The 20,434-nt window shown below is 30.7% G+C and overlaps 3 protein-coding genes across 33 annotated transcripts in view; 1 reads left to right on the top strand and 2 right to left on the bottom strand.

Annotated features, from left to right (window-relative positions):
* Positions 1-1,371, bottom strand: part of LOC111048716 (calcium/calmodulin-dependent protein kinase type II alpha chain) — a 249,474-nt gene extending 248,103 nt beyond the window's left edge. For 8 of the 30 annotated variants that reach the window (XM_039420867.1, XM_022334661.2, XM_039420866.1 and 5 more), the window contains exon 1: positions 1,064-1,355. In XM_039420867.1, coding sequence (XP_039276801.1) covers positions 1,064-1,128 — 65 coding nt within the window. In that variant the 5' untranslated portion in view covers positions 1,129-1,355. Of the gene's footprint in view, positions 1-1,063 lie in introns of all 30 variants that reach the window. The other 22 variants (XM_039420873.1, XM_039420872.1, XM_039420874.1 and 19 more) reach the window with 9 other exon arrangements.
* Positions 1,372-5,507: 4,136 nt separating this feature from the next.
* Positions 5,508-11,379, top strand: LOC111048711 (vacuolar protein-sorting-associated protein 25). Its single transcript, XM_022334648.2, has 5 exons — positions 5,508-5,851; positions 6,135-6,280; positions 8,253-8,340; positions 10,194-10,315; positions 10,907-11,379. The coding sequence occupies exons 1-5, from the start codon at positions 5,802-5,804 to the stop codon at positions 11,017-11,019; spliced, it is 519 nt and encodes a 172-aa protein (XP_022190340.1). The 5' UTR covers positions 5,508-5,801; the 3' UTR covers positions 11,020-11,379.
* Positions 11,380-11,680: 301 nt separating this feature from the next.
* On the bottom strand, positions 11,681-16,711 carry LOC120349828 (glutamic acid-rich protein-like). Of its 2 annotated transcripts, none has more exons than XM_039420876.1 (6): positions 16,491-16,711; positions 15,467-15,533; positions 14,849-14,950; positions 14,377-14,508; positions 12,923-13,122; positions 11,681-12,309 (listed from the first exon to the last, which is right to left on the bottom strand). In XM_039420876.1, exons 1-6 carry the CDS (start codon positions 16,540-16,542, stop codon positions 12,140-12,142), a joined length of 723 nt encoding a protein of 240 aa, XP_039276810.1. In that variant the 5' UTR covers positions 16,543-16,711; the 3' UTR covers positions 11,681-12,139. The 2 variants fall into 2 exon arrangements, with proteins under 2 accessions (XP_039276810.1, XP_039276811.1); XM_039420877.1 differs by having other exon boundaries at positions 11,708-12,309; positions 14,377-14,505.
* Positions 16,712-20,434: the final 3,723 nt, after the last annotated feature.

The following is a 20,434-nucleotide window of genomic DNA, read 5'->3' on the forward strand; positions in this document are numbered from 1 at the left end:
TAATAATTTAAATATATTTATTTGTAATTACACTATGCTTAAATGATGAGAGAAAGCTGTGTAGAGTACAACAAATTAGTTCCAGAGAAGAAAATTTCGGATATAATATATAAAATTTAAACTCTAATTTTTCCTTTTTTATATATAAATAGAGTTCAAGTTTTTTTTATCAGTTGAAGGAGTAGGTTACAATATCTCCGGTAGGAACGTGTAGATCTTCCAGAAAGATAATCATTTTGTATCAAGTTAAGTTGATAGGCTAGAATGTGACAATTTTTTATGAATCTAAAATTCATTTAAATTCGGATCACCCATGAGATATTATTTTGAAAATAATACAAAAAATTGGAGAGTACTATATTTTTATAACAATATTTAGGATAAAAATACTTTTAAACCAAAAAGGACGCTTGTTGTTCAATGTGTCTCAATCAATAAAACGCGCAACGTCCTCATATAAACACAATCAAAGCAACTATTTTAATTTGTGATTGAATAGAATGACATGATCAAATGTAAAATACTATTGTCAGACATTCCAATTACTAAATAAAGAATATCACCGTAGAGCATCATCAAAATAGTTGTGGCCTGGCCAATTATTTTAGGTGAATTGTTAAGCATTCAAAATAGCTCACAAAGGAATACGTTGATTATTCTTTTGATAGTGATAAAAATTTATAAGTGTATAGATGCAGGCTAAGGGTTTGATATAATAATATTGAGGTAATAATATCAGAGGGCTACGGTAACCCAAGTTAATTGCCATTTTAGGCCTCGATAAATTGAAACACAGTTGAAGGTAGCAGGACACACAAATAAGGAATTGGGATAGTTTTTATTGTATAATAATTAGAAGTATATCAATAATGTCAAGTGAGTTGATCAATTTTGTTTAGCTGCCAATGAAGGTAGCCGCAAAATCCCAGGCAGGCCAGCCCTGCTACGCTAGTGTCGTCTGCTAGCTAACCTGGCCAGCCAGGCGTGCTACAGGTCAATGATCTTAAATTACTCAATCAAACATTACTCAACATGAAAAATGGTATTTTTAGAATGTACTCACTTTCCTAATTCCTCTTTTAGATCGTAATTATCACTAAATCTTGTACAGGCTGCAGGAGCAGCCATACCGATAACTACAATATTTACTCCACTACTGGAAAATCCATCCACTCGCTCTTCGCTCAGCAACTACGCGAGTCGTGTGTAATCAATACATCTACTCGCCTAAAACTTATCACAAATCGACGATTATTTTTCAAACAGGAATAAGATCTTTTATTATCATTAAAATACGTTTTTAATTTTAATCCCACGAAATAAGAGCAGTCAATTGTTAATATTCCTGAAATAACAATCATAAACTGATAACAAACAAGATATTCACTTGACTGATCAGCAATGCCAACATTAGCAAGGCGAGTGCTTTACAAGTTTTGCTATGTTGGTATGACGTACTGCAGCCAGTAGCGGTGGATTCAAAATTTATAACTTGTTCATAGCGTCTGTGATGGAATATCTAAATTTGATGATAAATCGTTTATTACACGGGACGTTTATTACATGTTTATAGGAAAATTGAAGTACATACATTATTGTATAAAGCAAATGACTGAGCTCTAACAATGCCTCGTTCGTTAACGTTTCTGGTGTTTGGTGTCTCACTTGCATTCACCAGCTTCAAATCCAAATTCTGAGTTTTAAATGGACCCTCTCTTTATACTTTTTAGATTTAAAATTTTATTCAAGTCATTCACTTAGGTAATTGATGTTAGTAACTAATTAGGTAACTAATGTTCAGTTCTCATCTTGACGTAATCAACTGCTCAGTTTCCCTTGCAAAAATCAAAATATTAGCTGATGACACAGTGTATTTTAACAAATGATACCCATTGATAGAAAAACTGCTTTATAAATCGAACTCTATTTTTAAGAACTATCACATTAGGTACATTCAAATATTCTCCGATATTCGCAGCTGATGACACAGTGTATTTTAACAAATGATACCCATTGATAGAAAAACTGCTTTATAAATCAAACTCTATTTTTAAGAACTATCACATCAGGTACATTCAAATATTCTCCGATATTCGCATGATAGCTCAAAAAATGTTTAATTATTGTCAATAATTACGTTTGGATACCAATGAATGCAATTCATTCAATGCTTTTCATTGAATGTCTGCTCTACTGGGTAGGAATTTAATACCATTTTTGTTTATTTATTTACAAAAATGCATACAGGTATGAGAACAACAAGCATTATAGCCCAAAACTATTTTGGTTCAGTATATATACCAAAACGATTCAGTATCACAAAGTTCTTCATAAGTAACATGAGAAAATTTTAATTAAAAATTAGTGAAACTATAAAATAAAATAATAGGAAATATTAAGAATAATAAAGAATATTAGTACAAATAAGTACTAGTATAAGAAGTAATACACAATATGATTTAGTAATGAATGTGAGTTTTATGATGGGAGTTTCCATAATTTGGCAGATTTCAAATACACAGACAATGCCGATAAAAGCAGATAAGAGATTCTTTCAAAATCAGGAAGGTAACACTTCATCCAACTATTTTTTCCATGGACAGTTTTATATTCACACCTTTTCAATTATTATTAAAAGACAGACGAAATCGTATTATTTGACATAAAGCTACGGTACGTATTATATCCCGTGACTCTGTCACGAATGAAGGATTGAGGATCACCAACTCGAGTTGTCAAAATTACAAAATCTGCATCATCATAAAGTGCAAAGTAAGTTTTGCAATATTAGGCTAATATTATAGTGTATTACTTGCTCTATTGATAATTATATCTCTATCTGTTTTAGATTTTGGGGAGTTTCTCTTCAATAGCCTAAACACCGTTACTGGTACTGTATGGTGAGCTGCGGTAATTGATTTTTTTTATTTATTGAGGAAGAGTGAGATTGGAAAATATTTAACGACCATCTAGAAAAACATATGTAAAATATGAGCATGGATACTGTATAATACACCTAACTTACCCGGCCAACTTCGTACCGCCAAAAAGTCAATGTATCTCATGTCACACTTGACTATATTTGGTGAATCATGAAATTTATCTGACAATCAATATTTCCATTTAAATCTCAATACGGACTTACTATGTGCTTAGTCATGCAGCATTTATATTTCGAAAACATATTCTTCTCAATCAATAAATTGGTAGTAATATGTATCAGTAAAGTGTTAAAAAAATAGATAGGTTAAATCAGTGTTTCAAAGATGAATTTAATGTTTTCATAGTTGTAGATTGTCAATAGATGGTCAAAGAAATATGCGATGTACGATGAATTACACAGAATTCCATATTCTTCCCATCTTTCATTTTAGGATGAATATTAGCTAAGCTAAATTAAAAAAACACACAACATATTCCCAAAGTTTCATGCCGTTCTGTCAAGTAGTTTTCAAGTCATAGGGAACAATCAAACAAACATACAAACAAACAAACACATAAACATACATTCATTTTTATATGTATAGATGTAGTATAATACTCATAGTATCAATTCGAGTATATACAGGTTTGATGAAAATTATGGAAACAGCTTTATATTTCTTTTCAAGATGAAGATTTCTTTTAGATTTTCTTTTACAAGGATAATTTAATAGTAGATTTCTTTGGGGATCATATTCGAATTGAAAACTTAAATCTCTCCCATTCACATAATAAAGCATATCCAACGAACAGTCTTATTGGGGGATTTCACTCTCCAATATTGTTACAATATTTAAAAAAATAAAGATAATGAAATTTTTATTCATATTATTTTATTGTAACTAGAGTACTTTGTACAAACTTGTAATTCTATTAGAAATAAATTAAATTGAAAAACCCACTTCTCTGTTTTTTTAAAACTTCAACACTTATGATAACATCCAATCATATATTTTTACAATCTCAACAAAAAAGTTTGAACTGTCAGATTTTCAATGTAGGCTAATCATTATGTATTTCATTCTTGTAATATTTAATAGCATCTTCGAATGTGCTGCAAGGTGTTGGTAATATGCTGATACTCAAATCCGTTGTGCTGATACTCCCTACGGCGACAAAAATGCGTACCAAGCGAGAAATGCTATTTTGTATTTTTTTTAGTTTTTAATTCTGCATATAACATTTAAATAGCTAAATGTTATCTCTTATTGCTCCTTAATATATTAATACTATAGTAAGCCTTTTCCAGTAGATGACTCTTGTAAATGTAGTATAATTTTTGTATTTTCATTTCCTAGTTTTGGTTATTACACTTAATCAATCTGGTCAAAATCTCATCTTCAGCTTAACCCTCCTTTACATGCAGCTGATATGAAAGTTCATAAAGGGGTGTTTTTGGGTTGTACAATATGTTAATGTACAGCCCTCAAGGGTAGTAGCACTGAGCCTGGTGCCCTCCCCCAGTAGCTCCCAAGTTATTGAAAAAGTTGGTCAAGTTTTCATTGTCATACCCATCATTCAGTAATTTTTTTATACATCAGTTGATCAGTACTGAGTTTTTTCACAGGATATGAAGTGTCAATTTCTTCAAATTTATTTTAATCAGTTTTATTAATTTATTATTTCTTTCTCATATTGATCAGAATATATTTTTCTCAATTTTAAATATAATAATAATTTTTATGGTCGAGGGTACAACACGACCAGAGGAGTTTATGCAAAATATAGACATGATTACAAAAAGCATAAATATAAGCTACAATTATCCACAAAGTATTAATACAATTTGTTGATTAATATGCTTATTTCACTTGCTTTATTAATACAATTGGTTGATTAATATGCTTATTTCACTTTGTTTTATTCAAATATGCTTCACTTTGTATTTTTTATAATGCAAATGAGTTTTGATTTTAAATTTAATGCTTGTAAGCACGTTCTGCAAATACTCTGTACATAGGCTACTACCACTTTACCCTACCGTACTTAACAAAAGAATAAGAAAATTTCATTTATTCTTTTGACCTTTGAGTGCCGGTTAAATTTTAACCGTAATTCTACGTGAACCAATCATAGAAAAGGCGTTTTTGGAAAGACGGCTTCTCTGATTGGTTGTCGTAGAATTAATCACGGTTAAAATTTAACGAGCTCTTGTGCAAACGGGCCTGAGATTATTACTTATTAGGTTTACTTGAATCATATTTCAACTATCCATGACCTCTAACTTGATAATAATTTACCAAAATTGAGGAAAATTATGATTTTGAGTCATCTTTCAGACCAATTTGTGTTAAAAGAACTAATAAAATATTGATAGATCTTTTAAATACTAATTCTCATTGTTCATCAAATGAAAAAAAAATACATGAATACGTCATCTACCTATAGAAAAAAAATTCTGATAGGTAAAAAAAGTACAATATTATGCTGAGACGCAGAGACTGAATTCAAAAAAATTACCGCTGAAACCTTATGAACGTCAACGCGAGTATCGATATAGTGTAAAAATCGACTCCTCCTTTAATATCGACTGACCGTTTGTCGAGTGTCGAGGATATGTCTAATATTTGAGGTTATGTTCAATTTTCAATTCTATGGAATGCACAATTCTAAGGAATGTAGATATTGTAATATTTTAAAATGAATACAATTCAAAGTAGTTGTTTGATAAGGAAGAAATAATAAGTAATTGTTTTTTCTATGAATAATATTCATTCTCTGTTATTTCATTAGTTCTAGCATTCCGTTTAGTTTTCTTAGGACAAGTTTATTACACAAATGAGCGTTTGTGAATTAAATAAGGTAACAATAATATTATAATGGCGTTCTCAAATTGGCCGTGGCAATATAGTTTTCCTCCATTTTTCACGTGAGTATCCAATCAGATTCTAAAAATTGTATTTTTTTATAAAAACCGTATGTTTGCCTTTTGAGTGCTGATATTCCTGTCTGTTTTTATATACTTTCAAGGTTTTTCCATTTCATTTACTGTCATTTTTACTATACTATCCACTGTCTATTTATAATTTGTATAATTAATTGCGACCGTTGGTATAAAACAGACTTGGTATACTTGATGTTCAATATGAACTCACCCAATTTACTAGTAGAAACACAATGGAAATGTAACAACCTTATCTTTCCTGTTTCAGAATTCAGCCAAATATTGAAACAAGAGCAAAACAACTTGAAGCATGGCGCGGTTTGGTCCTGGATTATCACAGAGCACTGAAACAAGCCGTATTGGACGTGAGCGAAGCCGAACGTAGCGAACTATTCAACAATACAAAACTGCAACGTATCCTTTCAAATAGCTTCCATTAATTGGATTTAAATTGCTAGTAGCAACATCGTAAACCTGTAATTTTTATATTTTAATCTATCTCTTTGACAATGCAGAAGTTTTATCGCTTATCTCTAAGGCAAGAAGTATCTATTTACAGTCTGTGGATTACAATCATAAAACTCCCTTAGAGAATAGAAGAGATTCTTCCGAAGGAAAGCTCTTAGTCTTCTCTTTAAAACTATCTCCGGCAGAATCCTGGCTGGAAGTTGCAGCTTGTCCACAATTCTGGCTGGCTGGTAGATGAGGTTTCTATGAGGCTCCCCAAACCAAAGTATGGCAGGTCCAGCCTCAGCCTGTTTCTGGTGCCTAACTATGGACATTACCCCCGGTAGGCATAGTATGGACATTGCGGAAGGCTCTTATAGCTGACCTGTAAATGAAAAGATTAAACTCAGTGAGAGAATCTTTACACTTACAAAGGGAGACCTACAATGTAAAAAAAATATGCTCCACGAAGATTCTGGATGGCCTTTTTCGCACCAGCAATATATCTTTCACATCAGAGGCTTCATCCCACAAGGTGATACCATATTCATTCCATCACAACTTAAGCTGGGTTTTCGTTTGTGCGTAAATGCCGTCGTCGACCACGACAGGAAGAGAATCTCAGATTGGGTAGATTTCAATTTGTCTACATAATCTAAAAGATTATGTTTTAATGGGACAGGTTGAGCTTATACATTTTTATACTCTTAAATGGCAATATTTTGATATTATTAGAAATGTTCAATTCATTAATAATAAAGACAAATAATGAAAAGTTATTTTATCAGCTGTTTTAGCACACTTGAAATTTGGACAATATGAATGTCAACAATGCTTGCCATCGTCGACTGCGGAAATTTACGCATAAATGAAAATACACCTTTAGAAGAAGGCAAAATAGGACATGCGGTGATGGGCCTCCGGGATACATCTCCTCTGTCTCTTTCTGGAGCAAGAATCTCGGGCCACACTTATCATGCAGCTTCCTGATCACACCCCGATACAATCACATATGATCAGTGATGTCAACTGCCTGGAATGGTGCATGCCACACATGTCCGTCATGTGATTTGTACCACCTCCACCCTTCCACCCCACAAAAATATCTGACATGATTAAAATCGGAACACTGCATAATAAGTGTGGCCCGGGCTTAAGACTGTGAATTATGCATGGTGATGTGATGAGCAGCTTCTCTTAGTCTCAGATACAGAGTAACGGTCACAGTAATCACATAGTTATTCAAAAGTATTCTTTGAGTATCTATAGTGAGGTCCACGTTATAATGGCAGTGTGTGATTTGCAATGGTGTTGCTATCCTTGCGTATCATTCAACAAAGCAGATGGCGCTATAGTGAGATCCACGCCATGATAACAGTGGATTAATATGGGAGAACAGCGTTGCCGATCCTCTGCCTTGATTAATTATCTTTCTACATTGTCAAAAAAGATTTGGCATCGTTAAAGAAAAGGATAGTACTACCTGCTTTGTCGAATGATAGACAAGGATAGCAACACCAAAGTTGATCAAATACTGTCATTATAACGTGGACCTCACTATATCTCTTTCACGCATTGCAAGGTTGCCACATCGTTTATCAACAATGTAGAAATTCAACTAATTGACAAATGAGGTTGGGTATGATACATTTCCAAATGGGAATCGAACCCATGACAGGTATAGATCCAGGCTTATCCTACGCAAAATACAACGTTTAAATGAGATGTAATTCGTTTTTTAACATTATTCAAATATATAAGGATTTATTGTATGTTCTCTTAAGTCTACTTTTTAATATAAATAAAAATCTGATTACCCTTTTAAATAACTTTACCCTTTTTTTAAAAAAAGGTACTCAGATTTATATTTTTATTTATAAGGATTTATTTATTTTGTAATCCTCTACTAAACATGTTATTCCTTAATATCAACTTTCAGGAAAATTACCCACAGAAGGTATCATTCAAGTTCTAGAATCGCTTGCCAAGAACGGTAATGCTGAGCCTTGTAACAAAGCAAGAACTAGGTGTGTGATATAAATAAATTATACTATCCTTAAAATGTATGAATTCAGGGCTACTTTCTTGTATTTATAAAATAGAATTATTGTACCCTTTAGAATTAATAAAGTTACGTTACAATTTGTATTCTTGTTTTATTTTATTAATTTTAAAGGGTACTATAATTCTGTTATATTATACAGGTTCTAAAGCCGACACCTGATTATTCCACACTATTTCGCTATCCTAGTCAGTCATTAGACAAAGCAGATGGCTCTATCCTTCACCAACTCCACGCCGTTGCCTAATTGTTTATAGACCATGTAGAAATATTAAAGTTTATTCAATCATTTCAGCAATTATTGCATGTACATACAAACTCATTAATTTATTTAATCTTGTACTGTATCAAATTTATTGGGTAGATGTCTGGGTGTCATCTCATCACTTGCTCATTCTAACTGATCATCACCTCTAAAATCGGTTTTTGATATTTGCTCACTCAGCAATATTAATTATAGCAAACAACTCTACGTGTACTTTCAAAATAGGTGGCATTGAATGATATATTGAAGATGATTTCATCTTGATCTATCACAAAATGCCATTTTAAGAACAGGATCTCAATATTCGCATGCAGTCACTAATTTAAATGTAATGAACAGTTTGTCCACTCACAGATTGGAGCGGTTTTTAGTTTCAATCTTTAAATTATCTTTAGATTGTTGATTGTGAAAAATACATTTTCCATTTATATTGATCCCTGTGTAACGAACTTATTCTTCATAATAATTTTATCAATTTTGTTTCAGAATCTGCTATCATCTAATAAATTTTCCTGATATAAATTTCCTTCTGATAAAGTGTTTTCTTCCCATAAATTTAAGAGTTTTGATCTATTTTGAAATTCACTCATAATTTAATATTGTCCAAAGAACTCTAAAATAAATAACGCTACTCTACTGTTCACGAGCTTTCTAAAATGTTTCCATGTATAGTTTTATATTCAAAATGCAGACTTAATTTTTTTAGTTCCTGATGATGCCCTCTTAATTTTCAACTAAATTCCAAATCAGAGGTTGTGATTTTAGTTTTTGAATGATAGTTAGCATAGTTGGCCTCAATTGATTACTCGTCTTATAATTGACAATTGTCATACATAGAAACTCTCAAGTCTTGTGTGAATAAAATCAGCCAAATAGAAAAGGCAACATATTTCATATGAAGATTTTCGATTCATTCCAAACATGCTGTGTTTTTTATTTCATTATTTAACAATTCTTTGATAACAATATTACGCTTATCACGTTTAGCATACCATTCACTCATATTGATTTTATCACAAGATAAGACTAGTATAATTATTTTTTATTTTTTAACGAAAATCCTAAATAAATGTTGCAAATCACCCCGAAGGCTTCTGCTACTGCAGACATTGTCAACAGGGTTAACAGCTAGATGGAAATTCGATGAGTACTACTATCCAAAAATTAGTTGCCAGACCGGGAATCGAACCCGGTACCTCCCAATTGCTAGTCAGGAATGCTTACCCTTACACCAAACTGACAATCTCTGGATAGCAGCGCTCATTTTATACGAAGCCATAGCGGCCAACCAGTTACAGATGGAATCAAATAGAGAATGCATTTATTCAAATGCTAATTAATATATAATTATTTTTTAACGAAAATCCTAAATGTGGACTACAATGCTGATTTGCAGCATTTATTTAGGATTTTCGTTAAAAAATAATTATATATTAATTAGCATTTGAATAAATGCATTCTCTATTTAATTCCATCTGTATAAGACTAGTACTAGTATGACTTCTCCATTCTAGTATTCTTACGATATGAATTATTCTAAAACTGTGTTTCAGGTGGTATATCTACTGGCACACACTGCCAGAATGGGCCGATAAAATGTACACCTGGGCGCAGGAGACCGGTCAGACCAATTCTGTGTGCACTTTATATGAAATTATCAACGCTTCTGATCAAGGTACAAACATGAAAAATTCTATTTCCTAGTTGCGTATTTCCAAAATAATTACCGTATAGTGAACAGTATTTAAGTGAGGTCACTCCACACCCAACAGTAAATCCGAAGGCCTGCCTCAAGTATAACTTGAACGTGTAGATGGAGTGTAAATTTACTGTAACTCACAAAGATACCATAATACTATTCCATATACAGTTGAACTTTTTTATAATGAAGACTATTATTATCCTGTTTAAAAAATTACTGTAGAGAGTTTGTTGTGAGAAGAATACTGCCACCCCATTAAAGAATTTTTTCAAACAAGGTTTAAGGTTTTCTTCCATTTTCATGCTCTTTGTAAGGATTTGTTAATGTAATTAGTTTTTCGGATGAACTCGTTAAGCCGTCGGTCCCGGCTGCCTAAAAAGCAGTCGTTAGGTCATGTCAGAGGCCCCGAAATTAATCAGTTGCGACCTGAAAACTCCGACACCAGACCTGAGCCAGCCAGGTCTCTCGATATTATTATTATGTAATTCGTTCCATAATGCTAGTTAAGCTAGATAAATAAAAATGAAGAAAATGTCAAGCTTTTGAAATGTGTTCAATTTTCAGATTTTTATGGCCTCAATGAGGAAGTTGTCAAAAAGGCGCTGCATGTTCTAGAACGTAAACAAAAGGCTGAACTGATTTTGGACGGCGAAAATTCGGGAGTCAAGTTCTTTTGATTTGGCTTGCTAAATCACGATTTTAAAAGGTCAAATCATTGTATTATTATGTTTTTATTTGTATTACAATGCTTATTACTCACTTGAGATGTACATTATTTTTCAATTGTGTTTATAAGTTTTTGTTCAATTCCGAAGTTCATAGAAAATCAGGATGATGCAAGATTTTCAAATTCCTTACGCTTATTGAGCTGATACAAATGCATTTCATTTCAATACCACATTTGAAATCAACTTTACAGTACATAGACTCGAATCACAAAATGTTTTATCATTGTAATCTAGAAATCAGATTCAATAATCTTTTAAATTGTATTTCTTTGTAAGATAGATATTAAATGATAATATTGTTATACTAAACTTTTTTCCATTTCCTTGTTCAAATCTAATATTTATATTATCAATGAAAGTTATAAATTGTTCAATATTCTCATCAAAAACGTAATCCTATTGGAAAAATTCAATTAACTTCTTCGAGATTTGATAAATTTTAATTCGTCCTACATTTTAGTATGGTATTCTAAAAAAATATTAGTAAGTACTGATCTACTTCCTCATTGAAAAATCAAACAGAATATTCGAATTCAGATTAAAATAAGAGTTGTAAGCTGCTAAACATCATTGTTATTATTATATTAGAAACACAATAGACTAGCTTTAATTTCTAGTTCGTTGAAAAAATACTCAGTTTATTTTTGAGCAGAATGGTTTTATTCGACATTTCACACATTTTGTGCATAACCGCATTAATTTAATATCATTGATTTAGATCGTGTTTAAATTTTCATATTGGGTTTAGTGAACGGATTTTCATCTGCTAGTATCATAGAGTTATAGTAACTCTATGTATGTATACGAGAAACAGATCTGATAGAATAACTGACTTTTATCACTGTAACTTGATCTGATTTTAAGGATAAATTTATTCTATCTGAATAAAAAACCTGATTTTCCGTTCATTCTCCAAGTAATTTTAAATCTATTTCTTGTCGATCAAAATTTATTTCCAATTATATTTCATTATATCTTGCTTTGTTGACATAAATATCTTTCTAATTATAGCCGAATAGATTTTGCTTTATTTTCAGCAGATGCTTTCTCATATTCCGTCTCCGGTTCCTTATTCTATTTCATCTTGAGTTGTCATAAGCTTGTCTATGAAAGTGTCCTCCACTCCCATTAGCGGTAACACATACCAAGAAGTGACGGTAATTATCCAAACTATCACCACAAAAAAGTGGATCCAAATAACCGCTGACGATAGAATCGTCTCTAGTATCTGAAATTCTTCTGAAAAGTAACAAAATACATCATCAAATTAGTTTTAATCATAAATAAATAATATTATTAAATATGTTATGCTTATTTTTTTTAGTGAGAGAGGAGAACTTATCTCATATTGAAAAAAATGTTGGAAGGTTACACTCAATATCATGTAATTCATTGTGACATTTAATAATTCATGAATTACCTGAAACATTTGATACAGTAGAATGGTTTTTATTAAATATGTTTTACAAGATTCTGTGAAATGTTTGAGATTAGAGATCCAATTAAAAATCAGTTTTTTTTTAGTTTCTAGAGACTATTTTATATCACTGCTCATTCTTATTATTGCGTTTAGTGTTACATCAATATTATTTCAAGAGAATAATAAGTAGAAAATTTTATATTATGGTTTTTCTTCAGGTGATTGGAGAATATTTTGAAAGAATCCTTGATAGCAAGTGGAGAATATTTTGAAAGAATCCTCGATAGCAAGTAAAAAATGCAATAACATGGACTTACAATTTCCCTTGTAGAAGTAATAACTTATCCTTTCTTGGAACACGTTCTTAATAAAAATTTACTCAATTTGCATAATAAATTACAAGGTAATTTATTCATAACTTGCCATGTTTACCTTTATAGGTATCCACTTTCTTGTGATTAGTTTTTCTATCTTCATATTTATTCACATTATGGACCTTTTTCTGTTCTATTCTGATCATTTCCTTCTTCTTAACCTCCTCTTCTACTTCTTCCTCTTCCTCCTCCTCCTCTTCATCATCATCTTCATCTTCTTCCTCATCTTTTTCATCATCATCTTCCTCCTCTGAAATGCTAAAGTGATATATTGTAAAATTTGAACATTTTAAACTATTTTCAATAAAAAAATTTAGGTCGATGTGGTGTTTGTAACAGGTCAGCTTGAGGTGGATAGGCAAACGTGATACATTTGAATCCAATTACATCGATATCAAATAAGATACTATATCTACTCTATTATCTTTTTTCGTAGGGCTTTTCTTGAATAAAAAAATTGATAATCCAAGAGTAGATTCGTACCCTTTTTTAAAAACTTGTCTATTTTTTAACATTTTTTTTTAAAGGGTACGGATCTACTCTATCTCGATACCCAATTGCTGCCATGCCAAATACTTTCTTATAGATCCCAACTTAATACAAAATGAACAGTGAACTCGGGCCACTTCCAAAAAAACTTGTTACCCACTTTTTGATAAATACTGAATTATTATTAAAATTCCAATTTTCAATGGGTCGTTTCAATACTCTCATATTATCGCTCATCATTCTTCTTCTTCATCATAATTTACCCACACTTTGTGGGATAGATGGCGTCTTTATACAAAACACTACACTATACAAAACATTAACACTTGGCACAGAGATGATGTGGAATTTCTCCATATTAAGGTGAAATGAGAAGATATTGTCAATTTCACATGAGCTACCACAGTGGTAGTGTATGATGATGGTACTGATGATGATGCCAAGTGTATCGAAACTAGTTTGGACTCAAATAAATTATGTGGAATTGACAATATCTTTTAAATTATGTGGAATTGACAATATCTTTTAAATTATGTGGAATTGACAATATCTTTTAAATTATGTGGAATTGACAATATCTTTTCATTTCACCTCACTACTTAACACATGATAACGATCAAGATGGCAGTGTGTAAGATCCAAGCCAGGCTTCAACAACAATCACAATATTACATGCCTGGCTAACAGGCCAAAATTTGAGTGGAGTCGTCGTCCAGAAACTTTCGAACACTAATAAGCCCTCACATTTAAGCATTTGGTCACCACTTTCTCAAATGAACCCTATTCCAACTGCTTCACCCGTGCTGGGAGCTTGTTGAAGAAGCGTAGTGCTGAGCTGTAGCATACCTACCTGCGATCTCTGGAGGCGCACCCTGAGAATGTCAATCACCTCTCGATGCCTGGTGTAGTGACGCACATCTGACCACGTTTCCAAGTCCTGTTGATTCCTTCTCATGTAATCAGGCAGAGAAGAATGAAGCATTATTCTAAATAATTTGAAAATGAAATAATTCAAGAACATACCTTGCATTGATTACGTTGTTATTGGCATAGTCGCTCTTTCTATCATCCCCAGTTTTTGAGGTGTCATTCCTTATAGTAATATCACTTCCACTTGTTTTGAGACTACTTAAAACTGTAGTCTCTGAAGCACTGCTAGAATGAAATATATTTTTATTAGCATTATTTAGATTGCAATATGGAATCGTATTGGCCAATTAATCAATTTATATGTTGAGAGGTCGTCTCTGTTAAAACAAAAAGCAATATCCATTTTAGATTCTCCAATCTAACACAAATTCAATACACCTACAAATTAAGTAAAATTATCAGCAAATGACTTCATAACTTAATTGAATGTTTGAACATGTGGAAATTAATGCTATTTTTGGTGTTAAAAAATATACGTTGTTCAAGACACCACTTGTAAAACATGCTGGTATCTAAATTTTTGGAAAAATGAAACTTGAGTATGAAATAAATTTTATCAACTCACCTAGCAAAATCCTCTTCAACTTTCTCAATTTGTTTTTGTTTTCTGACTAAAGAATCGCTTATTTTCAAATCACCAGCGGCTTGTGAAGATACGATCTTCGTTCTAAAAAGATTATTCAATTTAAGATAAAATTAGAAGTTGAAATGAATTTAATTGTATGCTATATAAAAATGTGTAAATCAACATACCTAATTTAATTATTTCTATTTGAAAAAATGAATTAGTAAATATAAAGATTTATTATAAAATTAAGATAACATTTATGTATTGTATAGGTAGTTTTTTATAAATCCAAAATGTATTTTTTATACAAATCCATTACTTGTGATATGGCTATAATAGTGAGGATGATGCAAATGCAAAATGCTGCAACTCTATTATTATATTTAGACCTGTTTTTACATAAGAATGAATTGTTATATGAATAAACTTATTATAGAAAATGACAAAGCAGTTTCTTCGGCAAAATTTAATTTTGGAAAAAAACAAATATTGTGACTCCGGACACAAAAGAAGAAGATGAATCCGAATAAAAAATATCAACGGATCGCATTTAGCTAAGGCAAATTAAAAGTACAGTACACCAAAATTTAATTTGATGGTTGAATTTATACTTACATTTGAGAATCTGTAGTAGTGGGATTGTTTCTTATTGATAGTATTCGTCTTTTAGCATTTATACTAACTGTGAATAGAAAATGTAAGGATAATTTAGTGTAAGTAGTCGTATTGAGACTGAAACGTTTATGAAACGGTTCCTGCAAACATATTTCATTAAAACAAAACTATTTCTATTAAATTAACTACATTAGTTACTTTTTTCAAAACACGACTAGTTTCCTCTGATAAATAAAGTTTTAATAAGTCGTGTCTTGGAAAAAAAGCGGTAACTACTTTAGAGAGAGACTCTCTAAAGTCGACGGTTTGGCATTTCTCTTAATGTTTAAATGTTTATATGTTGCGCATTTACGGCGAAACGCGGTAATAGATTTTCATGAAATTTGACAGGTGTGTTCCTTTTTAAATTGCTCGTCGACATATATACAAGGTTTTTGAAAATTTTGCATTTCAAGGATAATATAAAAGGAAAAAGGAGCCTCCTTCATACGCCAATATTAGAGTAAAAATCAGACTATAGAATTATCATAAATCAGCTGGCTAGTGGACTATTATACTACCCGTTCAAAAACATCGAACATCTTAAAAATTTATCTTTCCATAAACGTTAGTAGACAGTTGACTATAATACTACACGTTCAAAAACATCGAAAATCTTGGAAATGTAACTTTCCATCAACGTTGTAGACAGTTGCAGCCAGACCTGATAACAGCGCTCACACTCACATTCCGGTACGATAAAACAGAAAGCTCTATGTTTATTTAGGATTTTTTCTAGACATTTTAAATTGATAAATTATTTATTAATTTTTGAGAAAACATAACAACAGGTCAATGTAACTTACTGAGCGCGAGGTTCACTGTTCACAGAACTACTAGTTAAGATACCGGTACCTATGAAAAATATTTATATTTTCATACTATAATTTGTATCTCCAATTGGTGTAAAATTAGTCAAATCTTATGTAGAATTTGACGACGAATTCAATGAAATATTCTAGAATTCATAAAAAAAGCAACTCACTTTTTGTATTCACTGGTAAATCAGTCTCAGAAAAATGTTTTCTCATTTCCATATTTATCTCACAATGATTCCAAAACTGAAATTTGTATAGTATTTTCTAGGTTTCAAATTATTATAAAAATTACTCAAACAAAAACTCTTGACAGTTCTAGACTATTTCATCGAAAAATGAAATATTTCATTGAGCTCTGAAACATAACAAAAGTAAATAGACCTACTATGAAACCAGATGATTTTCATTTACTTATTTTACATCAAAAAATCGCAAACTAATCTTGGCTCCGCCATAATGCCAATATTAGGCCCACTTCACACAGAAAGGACGTGCCTCGTTTACGTCTCTCCTATGTAAAACTAGTATGTTTCAATGTTCACAGAAGAGGAGTGGGGCAGGCGGTCGCTTTAAGGTTCACTTTCTTTGCCATATCTCGTGAATCTTGGCACTTGTTTAAAATGAGAGCAGACAAAAAACCTGTTGAATAGACTAGAAAACTTAATAGAATTGAAATAGTACTTTCATGCCACTTTAAGGCTGTGCAAAGGCTAAAAATAAACTTTCTACTGGTGATATTTTTCAAAGTTTTTTGATTTGTGTATCATCAAGCTATCAAAATAAAAAAAAAATTCTTAGAATTTTTTTTCCGATCATTGCTTTTTGAGATATGAGCGCCTAAAGTTAAATTTTTTGGGACAGAACATTTCAAATTCGGTAAGAGATAAACCCATGAGATTCCGAGGATAAATTCTTCATTGTATTGTTGATCTAATAAAACAAAAATGTTTAGAAAATATTAATTTTTGAGAAAGTTATTCAATTCACTAAAAATTACAAAAAATAACTCAACAGTTATTTCTGGTCATTTTTGGTAAATTGAATAACTTTATCAAAAATTGATATTTTTAGCAAATTTTTGTTTTATTCAATCATCAATACGGTACCATGAAGAATTTATACACTAAATCTCATGGATTTATCTTTTACCGAATTTGAATTGTTCTGTCCCAAAAATTTGAACTCTAGGTGCTCATATCTCAAAAAGTAATGATCGGAAAAAAATGTTTTTTTTTGAGAAAACTTTTTCATTTTGATAGCTTGATGATAGAAATCGAAAAACTATGAAAAATATCACCAGTAAAAAGTTTATTTTTAGCCTTTGCACAGCCTTATCAGCTTCTGGTGTTCATTGTATTTGCCACCTCTTAGCCCAATGTTTGTTAATTGGGGCTAATAAGGAAACTGCAGATCTCTACACTCGGATAGCCAAAAAAGATTGAAAATCTACTATTTTAAATTATTGAGCATTTGTTTAGGCGCTCAAAGTTAAGTGAGCTGCAATTGGCTTACGTTGACAATATAGTGAAACTAGGGGATTATAGGGATTCACGTTATATATTTAGTGGAAATACTTTTTCATGATTTTATAATAGATTATTACAATCGAAATTGAATATTCTGTTAGTTCATTATAATTATTTCTGCATAACGTACAAACGATTTGGAAACGGTGCGGAGCTAGAAAAGGATAGAACTATCAGCTTGGTCTAATTTGTCAAGAGCTGAAGCTTGTTAGCTATGACAAGGATGGAAAACCAATGTTGATCTGGTGCTGACTTTATAACCTGAATCTCATTTTAATGTTATTCATATCAAACTGTCAACATTTCTAAAGAATAAAATCAATAAATCTCATTACCCTCGCAAAAGTTTCCCTTTCAGCCAAAACATTAGCAATTTTATAACAAATGTTCAAGGTCTTTGTTTTCAGAAGAGTTATGAAGGTGATATTGTGTAGTTATCCATATTCAATACAAAGACTATATGTTGCATTTTCATAGATATTTTCCAGCATCTCAAATTTAATAAATCAGTGGTTTGACAATAACTCGTCTTTTTATTCAATAGGTTTTTGTATTGGAATAAAGTTATGCCAAATTGTATTTGTATACACTTAAGCTGCGTTTACACCATCTTTATAGATTCTATTAGATTGTACGGAACTTGACAAACAAATATGTTCATCATGTGTATGATAAGTTATGTTCAATCTAATAGAATCTATAAGGATTAAGTTACTAACATTTTGTTAATAACTTTGGTGTAAACGCAGCTTTAGTACTTGTACAAAATCACAAATACATGAAGGAATTCCAATTTACTATTCGAATATATTATGTGATTGTGAATTCTACAATAATAATAACAAATGGAAACAAATTAAAATATGAAAAATAATTTTATTGTAATATATTGTAGCCTATTATATAAACAAATTTCTTGAAAATTCAAGCGTTAGAAATAACTGAAAATTTACTTCATACAATAATTAAGTTCTTAAGCAGTTTCTTAAACCCTGAAGTAACAATAAATACAAAATACCATCAAAAATTTATATACATAAAAAAGAAAACTAATATGGAAGACAATGAAAATTGTAATAATAACAATTTTTCGATGTTAGACTGTTGTCTTAGACTGATGTTAGAAATTTAAAATTTCTGCTTGAAAGTTGTAGTTAACACTAACATCACTGGAAATTATTAAAATAATAAATAATTCTCCACTTGAAAGCTCTTGTAATATTAATACAATTTTTCAGATCTTTATCTCTGCAGTAAAAGATAATGGAATTAAAAGATGGAAGTTTCATTAATCAAATTCAAAAAATGGAACTTGAGGAATCAATTAATTTTCTATGCAAATAAATTGTAATGTATCACATGAATAGTTTTCTTTTCAAATAGACTCATTTTAAACAACACAGTATTCTCATAGACCTCATAGTAACACAATAATTATGGTTGCCTTATTATGATGTGATGTTATTACAGAATACAAAAATAAAATGAAATCTTAACAATATACAACTTCAACAAAAAATAAAATGGATAATACGAATAATTGATCTTCAACAAATATTTTTCAACAATAAGTTCAATTGGCGAACTCTTCCTTTTTCGCACAGAAAATAATTATCTTATTAAAGTAATTGACAATATTTATTAGACTACTGTACTTATAATAGACAGAAGAACCATTTTCACGAGGGATTTCAATATTTCTATTGATTTCAACAAACTTTAAAGAAAAATTGAAAGAGATAATAGAACAATATTGACGAAATGACAGACATACAATATAGGTACGTGGAACATTAATTTGTTGGATATATCAGACTTGAAAAATCGTTTTATAAAATTATATCAGTTTAAAAGGTTTTTTATCAGTGTATACAGTATACATGGAACTAAAACAAAATATATGAAAAGTCAATATGAGACATATTCAGATAATATCAATTCTTATACATCTTTACTTTTGACTTTCCATGAATATTTGGAGAAAAATCTTGAATTTGAATTTTAGTATAATTTTAAAATGTTGTAGTTTAAAATAATTTAGGAAAAATCTAATGGTGTTGGAATGTTGTGTTACGGTAAGTGTAATTAGTAATGTAATATTAGACAGTTGAGATAAATATTCAAAGTAAGCATATTTTATACTTTCAAACACTTGAATGTTAGCTATTTCCAATAAAATCTTCAACCTCCAAAAATATTTATGAACTTCACATTAATCACAAAAAGTAATAACAACCATCAGATCTAAATAATAAATAAAGACTTTATGTTTTCCCTCTATACTTAATCAAATTAGATCTCAATTTTTCAACAATGGAACGATTATGTTTCTTTTAAAATTACTGCTAAACTATATTCTAGATTTATCAAATCGGTTACTATTAACTTTATCACAATATATGATATAAAAACAAAAAATGCATAGATTGGCTTTTAGGAAAATGTGTTCTTTCAGAATTCTTACACAATTATGAGAATCGTTACAAAAAAGTTTATATTCCTTTATATAAAGAATTTTATAACTTTATATTTGTACCTTTCTAACATTGATAGGCTATTAATATAAAAGTGAGGACTAAGATGGA

This window comes from Nilaparvata lugens, chromosome 2, assembly GCF_014356525.2.
Source record: "Nilaparvata lugens isolate BPH chromosome 2, ASM1435652v1, whole genome shotgun sequence".
In the NCBI taxonomy this organism is placed as follows: domain Eukaryota; kingdom Metazoa; phylum Arthropoda; class Insecta; order Hemiptera; family Delphacidae; genus Nilaparvata; species Nilaparvata lugens.

What these genes read in the sequence shown, in the direction of transcription:
- LOC111048711 (XM_022334648.2), top strand. Translation starts at nt 5,802, where the DNA reads ATGGCGTTCTCAAATTGGCCGTGGCAATATAGTTTTCCTCCATTTTTC. An exon ending in AGTTTTCCTCCATTTTTCAC is followed by an intron (nt 5,852 to 6,134) that starts GTGAGTATCCAA and finishes TTCCTGTTTCAG; the next exon opens with AATTCAGCCAAATATTGAAA. An exon ending in CAACAATACAAAACTGCAAC is followed by an intron (nt 6,281 to 8,252) that starts GTATCCTTTCAA and finishes ATCAACTTTCAG; the next exon opens with GAAAATTACCCACAGAAGGT.
- LOC120349828 (XM_039420876.1), bottom strand. Translation starts at nt 16,542, where the DNA reads ATGGAAATGAGAAAACATTTTTCTGAGACTGATTTACCAGTGAATACA. An exon ending in TTTACCAGTGAATACAAAAA is followed by an intron (nt 15,534 to 16,490) that starts GTGAGTTGCTTT and finishes TTCTATTCACAG; the next exon opens with TTAGTATAAATGCTAAAAGA. An exon ending in ACTACTACAGATTCTCAAAT is followed by an intron (nt 14,951 to 15,466) that starts GTAAGTATAAAT and finishes TAATCTTTTTAG; the next exon opens with AACGAAGATCGTATCTTCAC.